At 32.7% G+C, this 14,573-nt stretch overlaps 1 protein-coding gene across 1 annotated transcript in view; it reads left to right on the forward strand.

Annotated features, from left to right (window-relative positions):
* LOC109052381 (TOX high mobility group box family member 2) overlaps positions 1–8,471 on the forward strand; it is a 126,583-nt gene extending 118,112 nt beyond the window's left edge. Inside the window, exons 8-10 of the mRNA XM_042759068.1 lie at positions 2,185–2,571; positions 3,910–4,046; positions 5,192–8,471. Coding sequence (XP_042615002.1) covers positions 2,185–2,571; positions 3,910–4,046; positions 5,192–5,234 — 567 coding nt within the window. The 3' untranslated portion in view covers positions 5,235–8,471. The remainder of the gene's footprint in view (positions 1–2,184; positions 2,572–3,909; positions 4,047–5,191) is intronic.
* Positions 8,472–14,573: the final 6,102 nt, after the last annotated feature.

A 14,573-nucleotide genomic window follows, 5' to 3' on the forward strand; every position in this document is an offset into this window, starting at 1 on the left:
TCTGCATAATAAAACGCAGCGATTTCAAACCACTAATTTTACATTCATTGTTTCTCTTTTGAAAAACGCAAATTGCATTTTCATGCTAAACACTCTCTCTCCTTTTCCATACCTCGCTCTCGGAGCTCCTTGGCCCGAAACAAGAGCGCTGATTAAGCCGTGAATACAGTATTCATCAACCTCGGAGGCTTTTATTAAACGCCTTTCTCGTCCTTCATTACGTATAATTAAATATTTCGTCAAAATCTGTTTTTGCCAGATGCTTTGATTGATGTGTTCGAATACTCTCATGCATTGAAAAGCAGGAAAATATGATAGAAAAACTATCAAATCCACATCGCTTTCACAGCTCAAAACTTGAAACATACACTGACTCTTTTTAGTCATAAATGAGGTTTTTATGCACTTTTTTTGTTGGCAGGATGAAGAGTGTATTTGAAGAAGAATAGATGGGAAATGTGAAGTTTGAGAGTGTTTAAACTCATGCACCTGCTGCTATTTTATAATGTGATGCTTCACTGTCTAGGAGGCTTTAGATAAATATGGCTTTGTGTTTGTGTAAAAGTACATTTTTGACATATTTTTTAAAATCAGAATAATATGTCCTAATTTTATCTAGTTAAGAATATCAGAGATACTTAAAGGGACAGTTCACCCAGAAATCAAACTTACCCTTGACTTGTTTCAACCTATCTAGAACCCAAAAGAAGATATTTTGAAGAACGTGTGACCAATTGGTGTCTGGCACCCATTGACTTCCATAATATTTTTTTTCCATACTATGGAAGTCAATGGGTACCAGCAACCAACATTCTTCAATTTTTTATTTTTTATTTTTTTGGTGTTCAACAGAAGAAGCTCATACAGGTTTAGTGGTGATTAAATGATGACAGAAGTTTGATTTTTGGGTGAAAATGAAGAGTAAGCTGCTCATATGGTGTGTGTGAGGATGTATGTTCAGGACCTGGACAATCTTCTCTTGTTTAATTTAAAGAGAGATGTTCGAAGCAGATGCACACGCTTAAACAGCACTCGCTATCCCATTTGGGTTTTGTTCGCTCGATCTTTTCATGTTGATCAGTTTAGATGTTCTGCTCGATATATACGAGACAGCTGATGAACACGAGCGTCTGGCCATCACGCACTGGCATTTGAAATACATATTGGCATTTGCGATGCATGCTCCTGTGTAAAACAGTAATGAAACAATGCTCTGCCTTAATGCGGGCGACTCTCTGTTTTTCACTGATATTCGATAGATGTGTTTGTGCGAGTGCTGAGAGTTTTCCCACTCACTGTGGTTCTGCTAGTCTAAATACTGACGGTCCTGCACGTGTTTCATGAGTTTGTTGCACAACCTCCTCAAGGACAATGCTCATTTATGATTCATTTAATGAAATGATTCTCCTGAAATTCATCAGGAGAAATAAAAATAGATGGGAATGAGTCATTTGATGAGAAACGTTTTGAGATCTTGCAGATTTGGATCTTGGAAAATCTGAGCACAGCATGAGATGCCTTTCTTAAATGCCATCCTTTACTGCATATAATTAAATATTTCATCAAAATCTGTTTTTGGCATATGCTTTCACTGATGTGTTCATATGCACTGAAAAGGAGGAAAATATGATGAACTCAACAGATCTTGTGTCTCTTTCCAATGAAGTAAAAGATGCTTTTCTTAAATCATGCTGGAAAAGTTTTGGAGTCTGTGTCAATTCTATATGAAAAAAAAAATTGTGTTTAGAAACAATTCTCACTCAGTAACTGCTAGGAAATTTCACCATTATTTACAAAGCAATGGCAAGTAACAGAATCAACCGTGCAACTGAAACACTGAAAATAGTATTTCCTTAATAATCTCTGTTTTATTTACAACATAGAAAAATCATTTTTTACAGTGTAAGACAATACTTCATGACAATATTAAATCAAATCCACATTGTTTTCATATCTCAAAGCTTTAAAACACGATGCATCATTTTGGTCATGAATTCGTTTTTATGCACTTTTTTTTTGTTGGGAGGATGAACAGCATATTTGAGACTAAAGCAGAAGACGAATTGGTGGGGAATGTGAAGTTTGAGAGTGTTTAAACTCATGCACCTGCTGCTGTTATATAGTAGTATTTATATAAACATGCATAAATATGATGTGCATGTTCTCTGTCTTTCTCTCTGTCAGACCTACAGTGACCCGGTGGAGAGCAAAAGCGGCCAGTCTAGTCAGCCATCGTCACACATGATGGGCCCCAACGCCCCCCTGTACAGCGTCCCGCCCCAGCCCTCCTCCCCGTACCTGGGCCCCAGCCCCTTCCCCCTCTCGGACCTCCAGAGCTACGCGGCGGGGGCTCCCAGACACGGCCTGCCCCGTTCTGCCATGCTGCCCGCGCTCAGTGCCTCCCCCCCAGCGTCCTTCCAGATCAGCCCTCCCCTCCACCAGCAGCTCTCTCTGCACCAGGGCTCCCTCCTCAACCAGCCAATCCGCATGCAGCAGGTCCAGTCGCAGCCAATCATCTCTCACCAGATGGGCCTCCAGGCTCCGCTGCACTCCCCGCCCCCAGGACAGCAGGTTAGTGTGCATGCTGGGAAATGCCGCACGTGCTTGTGTTTATGGAGTGTACACTGCCATTGAATACTATGCATAGAAATTTGCCAAAATGTGCAACTGTAACCCATAAGGCAATGCAATCAACTTGACCTTCCATTTCCAGTGTTTATATGATTTTCTAAATGCAAATGACATATTTTTTCCCTGAAATGATTATTGGCATCATTTGCTCATTTAAACATGAGGTTGCACAATACTGTCTGGCTCTTTACTGTTGCATAATGCATAATACATCACATACTAAAATAATAAATCATATACAATGCAAACTCTACAGTATGCAATAAACAGTACTCTAGTGTTTCATTGTAAACAGCCCTAATAAAAAAAATATTGTTGCATTGTGCAAGGAGGATGGAGAGGATGGATGGTTATTATTGCATACTGCTCTTAATTATTATTATTTTTTATTATTATTTATGCAATATACAACATATCTTCCATTCCAAACATGGCCATAGTAAAATTTATTGATGCTACCATTGATTTTACAATAAAAAAAGCATTTATTGTTGCATAGTGCAAAAAACAAACAAAAAAAACAAAAACAATGTAGTATGCACAGTATGCAGTGTATATAACTCTAGAAATGTGTGTGTGTGTGTGTGTGGGTGGGTGTTTGTGTGTGTGTGTGTGTGTGTGTGTGTGTGTGTGTGTGTGTGTGTGTGTGCAGTGTATATATTCCATTCCAATCATGACTGTGGTAACATTTATCGATGCTACAGTTTAAATTACTATTTTGGAAACATTTAACTCAGTTAACTCATCCAAGTGCACACACACAGCAGTGAGAAATGAACACACCACACTAAATTAAGTTGTAAAAGGACAGGTCATCTTAAGCGTGCAGTTAGCAGATGCAGTGTGAGGTGAAATGAGATGAAGTGAGAACTGGGGTGGAGGATGTGTTGTTTAGGGGGTGTTGTCTTTATCAGAAGACGTTGAGTGAAGTGAAAAGGTCTGATTTCCCAAAGCACCATCAGTGTTTAGCACCTTCCTGCAGTGAAGCAATAAAAAATAGAAAATATTATATCAACTGTTGAATAGAAGTGAGAAACAAATTATAGGTTTAATTCTTAGAATTTTTTAGAATGCAAGTAAAATTTTTAATTAGCATGCTTTATTTTTTTTTTAGAATTTAGTTAAAATTTAGTGCACCAATTTAGTATATGTATGTAAATCAGGGCCACACACTTACATTGCATTGGCTAAGCATTCATGTTTGCATACTTGCATATGTTTCTAGCAAAAAACAAACAAAAATGCTGATAATATATGTGTATTCTTTCTCTCTCTCAGGGATTCTCTCACTTACAGTCCGAGTATCAGAAGAGCGTGGGGGGGTCTCAGTCTCCAGGAGCTCCGAACCCAGTGGGCCAGAACCCCGACTGGGACAGCGAGTACTGCAACCGGGAATGCGGTGGAAACCACTGCAGGTAAACAATGTGTGTGTGTGTGTGTGTTTGTTATGATGTTAACTCTGCTTGTCCCATGAGACGTGTGTCAGTATCAGGGGACTCGGTGAGCATGTGTGTGGTTTCAGAGTTGTGCGGCATGAATTATTTATTGTTTAATATAACAATGCAATGCAAAAATAAAAAACACATACAATGACAAAGTTAAAAGACTAGTTCACCTAAAAACGAAAATTCTGTCATTATCTATTCACCCTCATGTCATTCCAAGTCTGTAGTCAGTGTTCTAAAGTCATATGAGAGATCTTAAGAAAACTTTGAGTGAGAACACTGTCCCCCCCACCACCACCCCAAATTTGTTTTTTCAAAAAAAAAATTCAAATTTTTTTTTTTTCAATTTTTTTTTTCTGTTTTAATTTTTCTGGATTCCATTTTTTTTTTCATTGTCATTTTTCTGGACTCTGTTTAATGGCTAAATTAATACAATTTATTAAAAGTTTAGCCAAAAAATAATTTTTAGGGCTCTATGAATTACTTTTTTTTTTTTTTTTTATTCTATTGTACTTTTTCTTTTCTATTTTTTTTCTTCCATTTTTTACATATTTTTTACAAATTCTGTTTTTTTTTTTTTTTTGGATTACATTTTAATTATTTTAATTAATCATCAAGAAACATTTCTAATTCATAAAAACAATTTATTAAAAATGTATTACATTAAAACTCATTTATTTTATTTTTTTACAATAATATTCACAGATAATAGTCCATATTGTGATTTGATTTAAGTGTACCGACCCTCTATGGATTTTTCATCCAAAATTTCACAAATTCCATGACATTACGTTATACAGTAAATTCTATTTTTATGACTGGATTCTATGCTTCCGTCTTTGTTTTCTGCATCTCAGCCCTAGGGTTGTTGTTATAATGTTGAGGCTTTTTTGGTTGTATAGAACCAAGCACCTCGGACATTTTGCTTAATATCTTTATTTTTGTTCATTGGATTGGTTTGAATTTTGGTGTGTAGTGTCATGAGGGCGAGTGAATCATGACACAATTGTTATTTTTGGCTAAAAAATTTCTCAGGAGAACTTTTGGAGTTTTTGTTTTTCAAAGCAAGACATTAACATTTTCCTGACACTCATTTGTTTCTCGTTGTTTCGCAGTGGCAGTATGATAGGCAGGGATAAGCCACTCTACCTCACTTGAAGCAAAACAAGGAGAACGGAAAGAGAAAAGATGAAACAACACCAGGGAGTCCCCGGCACCTCTCCACCCTTCCCAGACATCATCAGTTTCCCTCAGTGTCATTTTTCATTCGTTTTTAGAAGGATGTGTGTGTGTACGCGTTCTGAAGACTACTAGTGATCCTTTCATTTTTACCAAGCACTTAAAAATGTACAGGCCTCTCCGTCAGAGACCTCAGAGAGCACTCAACCCATCTCTGAATAAACTTAAAAGAAAATGACAAAAAAAGATGTATATAACAAAAAACGAAAAGAAAAAAAAAAATAAAGCAAACTACCATTAAACTCGCCCTCAGGGCAAATGAGCTTTAACTAAAACAGAGGAAACTCTCCTCGTAGTTTCTCAGTTACTTTCCTCCTGGTCTCATTTTTATTTTTTTATTTTTTTTTGTTTTGTTGTTGTACTTTTATTTATTTTCTGCTTGCAACATAGCGCTTCTTTTGGCCGATAACAGGTCCTTTACTTTAGAGAAAATACTCTTCTGAGTGCGATACGTTGCTGTTCAACTAATGCTCTGTGAATTTTACGCAAAAAAAAATAGACAAGAAAAAAATAAATAAGGAAAAGGAAAAATTGATAAATACAACTCCTTTTTTGTAATTTTAAAGACCCGTGTAGGTCTTTGTTGATCTGTCACAGTGTGATTGTAAATATCACTTTTTTGGGGGTCAAATTGGGAAGATGAAGTCCAGATATTTTTTCTTCTTTAATATGACATAATTCATTGATTTGTATTTTAAATGGTATTTTGTGAATGCGTGCCGGTATGAATGAGTGTGTGAGTGTATTTGTGCGTTGTGTAACTGAACAGCCTGTGCAGGTGATATCAGAAGAGTGTTTCCACACGTACACAATCTTGCATTAAAATCTGTGCTCACTGGTGTGATTTCCCCCCAAAAAAGATCTATGGCAAAAACAATGACAGACTGCATGACCTGGCTCTCCATTTAGGCTCCAAAATTCATCGGAGACTCAGTTTTGATTTTGAAGCGGGCTCCTTCACGACTTAAGAAAGTAATTATGACTTTGTATCTCACAATTCAGACTTATTTTCTCAGAACAGCATGAGGTAAACTCAGAATTCTGATTTTTAAATTTTTTTTTTGGTCAGAATTGCAAGGAATATAAAGTTGCAAATGCTTGTTAGAAGGCCAGAATTGCAGGATATAAAGTTGCGATTGTGAATTATTAAGTCACAATGTGACATTTAAACTCACAATTGAACTGAACTTTATAACTCACAATTGCGAGTTTATATATCTCAATTCTGAGAAAAGAAGTCGGAATTATGAGAAAAAAAAAGAGTCAGAATTGTGAAATAGAAACTTGCAATTGAATTGGACTTTATTTCTATAAAAGAAAAAAAGTCAAAATTGAAAGATGTAAACACAATTACGAGGAAAAAAGTCAGGTCCGTGTAACGCTTCACAATTCAATTTTCTGACCATATGGTGCAAATGCAAAAATGAAATCAAACATTATTTTTTTTTTCAGTTACTTCATAAATTAATAATTGCAATTTTCTCTCCTTTTTTTCAGTTTACTAAATTGTGACTAAAGAAATGATCATTTGAATAGAAATCTAATCAATTTTCTATTTTCCTTTTTTTTTGCGCAATTTAAAATAGCGCAATTTTCTTTCATATTCTGGGCTATACTGCTTGTCTGTAAATAGTACCCTATATGTTTATTATTAATAAGGTGTGTCCTTCAGTGTCACTGTTTTAGTAGGATACATTAAGCCACGTTAAGCGTTTGTGAAACAGTCTGCGGCCACACCCCCGCGCTAATGGTACAGCCCACAGCGCAAATTGTAAGATTATAAAAAAATAAATGGAAAAATAGAAAATTGTTTAGATTTTATTTATTCAAATGATCATTTCTGAAGTCACCATTTAGCAGACGTAAAATTGAAAAAAGTCAGAATTGCGAGATATAAACTTGGCAATTGTTCATTTATGAAGTAGATGAAAAAAAGGAATGTTTCGTTTCATTTTTACATTTTTTGCATTTGCTCCATATGGTCTGAAAATTGAACTGTGAAGCGTTACACTGACCAAGTCGGAATTGCGAGTTCATATCATGCAATTCTTAGAAAAAAAGTCAAAATTGTGAGATGTATACTCGGAATTGTGAGATAAAAAGTCGAAATTATCTTTTTTATTTTTTTCTTCAGTGGCAGAAACATGCTTGCATAAGACTGAGATCGCAAATGCACGGTTTTACGAAGCATGTTCACAGCCAAACTCGTGAGGTGATTTGATCAGCTTTGTCGATTTACTCTCAGGTTCTACATGCGACGAATAGAAGCATAGATGTTCAAGTTTCAGGTCAAAGGCCAGAAACATACTTTACACAAGTACGCAGACGTGAACACTTTGCCGACACATTGCAAGTACAGTTTCCAAATGTTTGTGCCATTAAACCTTATGATTCAGCAAGATTCTCTTCAGTTTATGTTAATGTGGCCATTTGTGACAACACAGATGATGCACCGCATTTCACGTTTGTGTACTTGCAAAGAGTTTGTTTCAAGCCTGAAGCAGTAGTTCTATTGAAACCCGGGTCATTTCTTTTGCCTGGTCTTGACTGACGTTAAATCCACCAATATAACATGTAAAGGTGAACTATACTGTTCTCAATGTGAGATAATACAGCACACAGTAAACCAACAGTGGGTCTATAGTTTTCTAGTAGCTTTTGCTAGATGTTCTATTGTGTTGATCTCATCTTTAATTAAGTTTTGTGGGAAAATTTTTTAAATCATTTAGTCAAACGTTTTATTTTAATCTTTGTTTCTACTGTAGCATACTATTTTTAGTTAAATAAAAAGAATAACTTCTAAGACATTTAATTTGTGTACAAACCTGCCAAGTGTAGTTATTTTATTTGTAAAGTCAGCAATGATAATTATTTTAAAATTGTTATCAGCAAGTTGCCCATTAGTTAATATTTAATAATGTTTAACAGGTTTCTATTTATGAACAAAATGAGATCAATTTTGCTTATAACTACAATATTTGAATTCTACTGTTTTTTTTTGTTTTTTTTTTTTGATTATGATGATGATGACAATTGCTTTTATTTTTTATTTTTACTTTTTGAATGCTGTTTTTTTTTCTTTCCTTGCCAGCCAGGTCATTTTGTGTCACTATGCCTTTTTGTTTCATTTTGTCCGTAATAAAATGTTAAATGAGATGTTTGTGGTTGGGATTTTTTCTTTTTTTTTTTTTTTAAATGTACACAAGGTGTTAAAATCAACCACGTCCTCAATATGTGTGTTTCCTTTCATTCGGGAATAAAATGATTCAATTAAATGAAAAGATTCCAAAAACAGAACAAAAATGCAATAAAACAATGCAAACAATACAATAAAAAATAAATCTAATTTTAAAAATATTTTTAAATAATAAAAAACTAAATACTTCTTACATCACATTAACATTTTTTCATTATAAATTATTTTTTAAATTTGCAAAATCAACAACGTGCTTATTTGTAAAAAATTATGCAATAAAAGCAAATATATCTGTGTGCATGTATATACAGTATGTGTGTATACATATATTTGACAATTTTTGCTAAAGCACAATGTGCAATTACAACCTCATGTGCCTCATTGCTTAATTTAAAAACATGATATACTTTGCGTGGTCTAATAGTATGCTATAACACATACGAGTCAGTCTTACACAGCAGGGAACATGAATGCTATATGTCTCTTCATGTGCTTTTACCGCGGTACAACATCCATATGGTGTGTTTTAAGTAGACTCTGACCTGAAATCTCTTACTTTTTGTGGTTGCTTTTGAAAGTATAGACCCATTTATAACATTTCTCATTGTTTTTTTTTTTTTTTTCTCTCTCTCAGAAGCAGTTGACAAGCAAAGCTATACAGTAAAACTGCCTGGCCGCCCCGCGTTTATGTTTTATTCATGTTGCGGCGTGTGTTTCTTCCAGTGTTGAATTGGCAGATAGATCATTATTGAACAATTGGAAACCAGAACCGCCATTCCGTGCTGTGACACACATTACGAGGAATATCTCAGTCATATAATCTTAATGAAACATACAGGGATAGAGATAGAAAGGTGCAGTTTCATTGAGCAATCGTGTGCATGTTATTGTTTGCATGTATTACAATAAAGCAAGCAAAACCTTGATATTTCATTGCAAAAAGCACCAGGAAGAAAGCCGAAAGTTCAATCCTAACAACGTCCCATAGGAAAGAAAATCATAAGGAGATCGCTTTAGTTTTACAGTTGACAGCAATGAGATTTTATACTCCAGAAATCTCAAATGTTGCTCCTCTAGATTTGCCAAGACAACAAAATCATGCATTGAAAATTCATTTTCCTTGTAATCTGTAATGTAAGGAGAAAGTGTCTGTCTTGAATTGATTGCATGGTGGAAAGAGTCTTTATTTGACAGGTGATTAAAAAGCAAGGTGAATTGGTGATGCATTTTAGAGGATAAAATGCTAACACTTTACTTAAAGCCTTTTTTATATCATGCATTATAAAGGTAGTTTTAATGCATTAATTAAGCCTTGCAATGCACCTTATAATGCAGTGTATAATCTCATGAACCACAGTTATAATACATTGTTACACCTTTATAAAGTATAATGCATTAAAAGACGACAAACAAACCTGCAACTATTATAATGCATTTTAACTCTGGTTACAATTATTTATGAAAAGTTATAATGAATTACAACATACATTATGAACACCTTTATAATGCATTATAGTCACCTTAATTTATATAGCGCTTTAAACAAAACAGATTGTGTCAAAGCAACTGAACAACATTAATTAGGAAAAAAAAGTGTGTCAATAATGCAAAATCACAGTTAAAAGGCAGTTCATCATGCAGCTCAGTTCAGTTTCTTAAGTGTCTGTTCGTTCATTTGCAATCAAGTCAACGGTATCGCTGTAAATGAAGACTTTAAGTGTTACTGATAAACTTACTAAGCATAGCATTTTTGTTGAAAACTGAGTCCATCTGAGCTGCATGCTGACAAAGTACATTAACTAAAAACCAAGCATTGGAAATAAACGCATTTACAGTAGGTTTGACGTTGCGGTGGACATCAGGACTGAACAGTCAAACAGTTTATGACCTGCGACATGGAAACTTTCCACTTCTGCGGTTGAAGCTTTTGCGGTGCAACGTGCGCTGAACAGACTCTGACAGGAGCTTTCTTCTCTCTGTTTCTTGTCATTTTCTCCTCCTTTGATGTCACACATGTAACGTATGTGCTATGGTTTCCATGTCAACATTTTTAGCTAACGAGACCACATGTGTAACTGGTCTGTTCTTCTTTAACAGGGGAGGTTAGTTTAAGTCTTTTTCCTCTACCTTTCTCTCTGACTGGTCTTTTGTTAGAGGAGAGAGAGAGAGAGAGAGAGAAAGAGCGAGAGCACACTCAGGAAACGTGGGCGGATTTGACAAGAAAAGAGTTTCAGTTTCTGTCTTTTATAATAGCTTAGCTTTTTTCTTTTCATGCATTTTTATTATTATTTTTTTTAAGTTCAGCAAAATGAAAAGTTTCAGAAAAGAGGACTTGGTAACCCAAGAAAACTGTGTGCAACTAGGCCAGTTTCATCATCAGATTAACATATATGCTTTCAAAATATAAATAAATACATACATAAACTCACATTACTGTAATTAAAATTTGTGGTCAATGTGTCCTCAATTGTTGCAAAAAAAAAAAATAATAAATTAAAAAAAAAAAAATAAAATATATATATATATATATATATATATATATATATATATATATATATATATATATATATAATATATATATATATATATATATGCGCATTTCTTTTGATTTTGGAATGAGATATGAGCTGCACGTCTTCTTGACGTTTATCTCCACAAATGAGTTTGACTTTTAGTAGGGAATAAAATTATTTAATAATAAAAAAAAAAAAAAAAAAAAATGCAACGTTTCAGAAAAGGGGACTTGGTGAGCCTAGAGAAGACAACTGTGTACAACTAGGCCAATTTTTTTTTTATTGGATGAATCACAAAAATCATGTCCAGACCCTGTTGCATATATGCTTTCAGTTTTGAAAAAAAAAAAAAAAAAAAAAAAAAAAAAAAACATTACAGTATTAAATATTTATGGTCAAAATGTGCTTTGACCATAAGAATTATGGTCTGTCATATCTGTCATAAGAATTATAAAAAAAAAAAAATTAAAAAAAAAAAAAATTATAATAATAATATTTTTTGGAATTTAAGAGAATTTAATTTGGCATTTAATTTGTGGAAAAAAATGGTTTTATTTTTTTATTCATTTTATTTTATTTTTTGTATATTTTATGTATATATAATTTTCAGTTAAAGCATGTGTAATGATCTGGAAATGTTATAGTGATTAATAAATAAATCAATTAAAAAATAAAATACATTTTTCCCATTATAGCATTTACAAATTAGCAGTCAAAACGTGCTTAACTGACATAAAAAAAACGTATGAAAAAAATGCAAAAAAAAAAAAATTTAAAAAATGATGAAATAAAATATTGGTCCAAAAAAGGCTTAAAGTTTTTAATGCAAAATATAATTTCTTTCATTGGGTGAAATATGAGCTGCAAATATGTGGTCAAAATGTGCTTAAATGTAATAATAATAATAAAAAAAATAATTAAAAAAGAAAAAGAAAATGCTAATAGAGCACTTTCTTTATTCAAAATATAATTTGTCCTTTCAGTGGGGAAAATACTGCTGGCAGGAGAGTTGATGTGTGCTGTGGGTGTGGACCGAATGCACAGAAGCCCTTGTTTCTTATCATCAGTCAGGTGCTCCACCTGAATTTACTGTAACACCACACTGTGTGTCCAGATCGTGCTGCTGATAGCAGTGTGTGAACGTGCTTCCCCTGCGTGGGAGGAAGTCCTCGTTACAGAGAAAAACCCTCTCAAAGTTGCCCACATCCACCCAGAGAAACCACTCCAATCCAAATAACAGACACCTTCCAGACTTCAACCCATCACCGGTCACTCATGCCCAGAGAGTGAGTCAAAGCCAATGCTCTCAGTGTGTCAGAACACACCGAAACACCTTCAGAGGTTAAAGAGGTCAGTTTCCTGATGAAAGCAGTGTGAAGTTCACACCGACCTGGTCAGAATCGCTGATGTTGGCATGATGCTTTCCCAGAATTCATCTCACATCACAGAACCTGAAGAAACACACACTATAATAGCAGAGAAAATGAGAAATAAAGGTAAAATACTCACAAAACAAACTGAAAAGTTTTGGTTTGCAGCCAAACAGAACTATTTAGACAGTTTTGAGAATAAGCAACTGTGGATGTTTTAAAGTATTTCCACTATGTATACTACAAAATATGCACAACAGTACAGACCTTTTTAAGTTTTACATAAAATGCATTTAAAATGCATTTTATTTAAAAAAATATTGTATGCCCAATTTCAATAGGAAATATGTCAGTACAATAGGGTTATTATATTTAAAAAAAAATCTTATTGTTTATTAGCTATTTTCTAAAACAGCATTTCTCATTTTAATTTAGTGTCATTTGTACTAAAATAAAACATGAGAAATAAACTCACACAAAACAATAACAACTATAAATACAAAACAAATGCAAATCAGAAGTATTTACATAGTTTTAAGAATAAGAAATTTCAGACTGAATATATGGAAGGCAAACGATTTTTTAATGTATAAAAAATGTATTTATATTTTTAAAATATATTTTAAAAAAATGCAAAAAAAATATTAGTAGAAAATATATTTATGTAAATTTATTTGGAAACATATTTTATGAAATGTATATTTAGGCCATTTTTGTATATTTGAAATATATTAAAATGGACATGAAATGTAAAATATATCCTTTTTTGGAGAATACGAAACTTCAGATTAAAATGAATGACTTGAAAGAATCATAAGCAACAACAAAGACAATTATTTCTAGGTCAACAGGAAAGGGTTTTAGATAAACAGGAAATCCCATATGAATTGAATACAGTAACTGCACTATTTTCATTTTGATTGATCTACAGCTTTAATTTTGTACTGAGGGTGTGTTTAATTTTGTTCTGTAGCTTGAAAACCTGAGAGCTCTCTCTCTCTCTCTCTCTCTCTCTCTCTCTCTCTCACTTACTCACTCACTCACACACACACATACACAAACACACTCTGAGCCTCTATATGCCAATGTACATATTTAAAATGCATGCTATTTTCAAATTTAAACCAAAAATATATATTTAAATATTTTAATCACCCATACATCAAACTTTTCTGGCCAAAATATATTTGAAATAAATGCTAAATATATGTTGTAAACATTAAAGCTCAATTAAATATATTTTTGAAATTGAAAATATATTTATTTTCAAACTTCATATACCAAAATATATTTCAAAATGTATTTCAGAGGCAAGGAAATGCATTCCAATCTTACAGTAGCTCACATTTAGGCTTCATTCATTTATTTTTATTCAAATGTGTTCTACGCTCACACGTGTTATAAAGTTTTTCTTCAAATAGATAATGAATGTGAATGTAATGAAATATTTTTTTTTTTATATTTTTTAAAAAAATATATACTCAAAAACATACGACAATGGCAAAAAATATATTGGTAGAATAAATATTTACATAAATATATTTTGAAACATATTTTAGCAAATATATATTTTTGCCATTTTTTGTATATTTTAAAATAAATTAACAAATATGTATTTTAATATATATATATATATATATATATATATATATATATATATATATATCTATATATATATATATTATATATATATATATATATATATATATACTATATATTCTTTTTTTTTCTTTTTTTTTTTGCTGTATGGGCATCTTTGTACACCCAACTAAAAAAAATAAATAACTGAAATAATTTAAAGCATAAAAAAATTAAACTTATTTTATTTCAGCTAGTTGCCCAAGCAACATTTCTCAGTATCATTTAATGTAACTAAAATAACTTCAAACTGAAATAAAAAAAAGGAAAACAAACAAAAAACTAATAAAAATGGAAAAATAATTAGTAATACTTCAACTAAAATTAACATGTGAAATATAAACATAAAAAACAATCAAAATATTAATAAAAGATATAATTGTAAATAAGCTAATTAATATATACAGTATATACAGTTTTTTATGGGGGTTTTAACATCAGAATTTAGAAGGCCGAAATGTTTTGTGTTCTTGTGCATCTTTCTGAACACACACACACACACATACACACACACACACACACATACACACACACATACACA

Source organism: Cyprinus carpio, chromosome A6, assembly GCF_018340385.1.
Source record: "Cyprinus carpio isolate SPL01 chromosome A6, ASM1834038v1, whole genome shotgun sequence".
Lineage (NCBI taxonomy): Eukaryota > Metazoa > Chordata > Actinopteri > Cypriniformes > Cyprinidae > Cyprinus > Cyprinus carpio.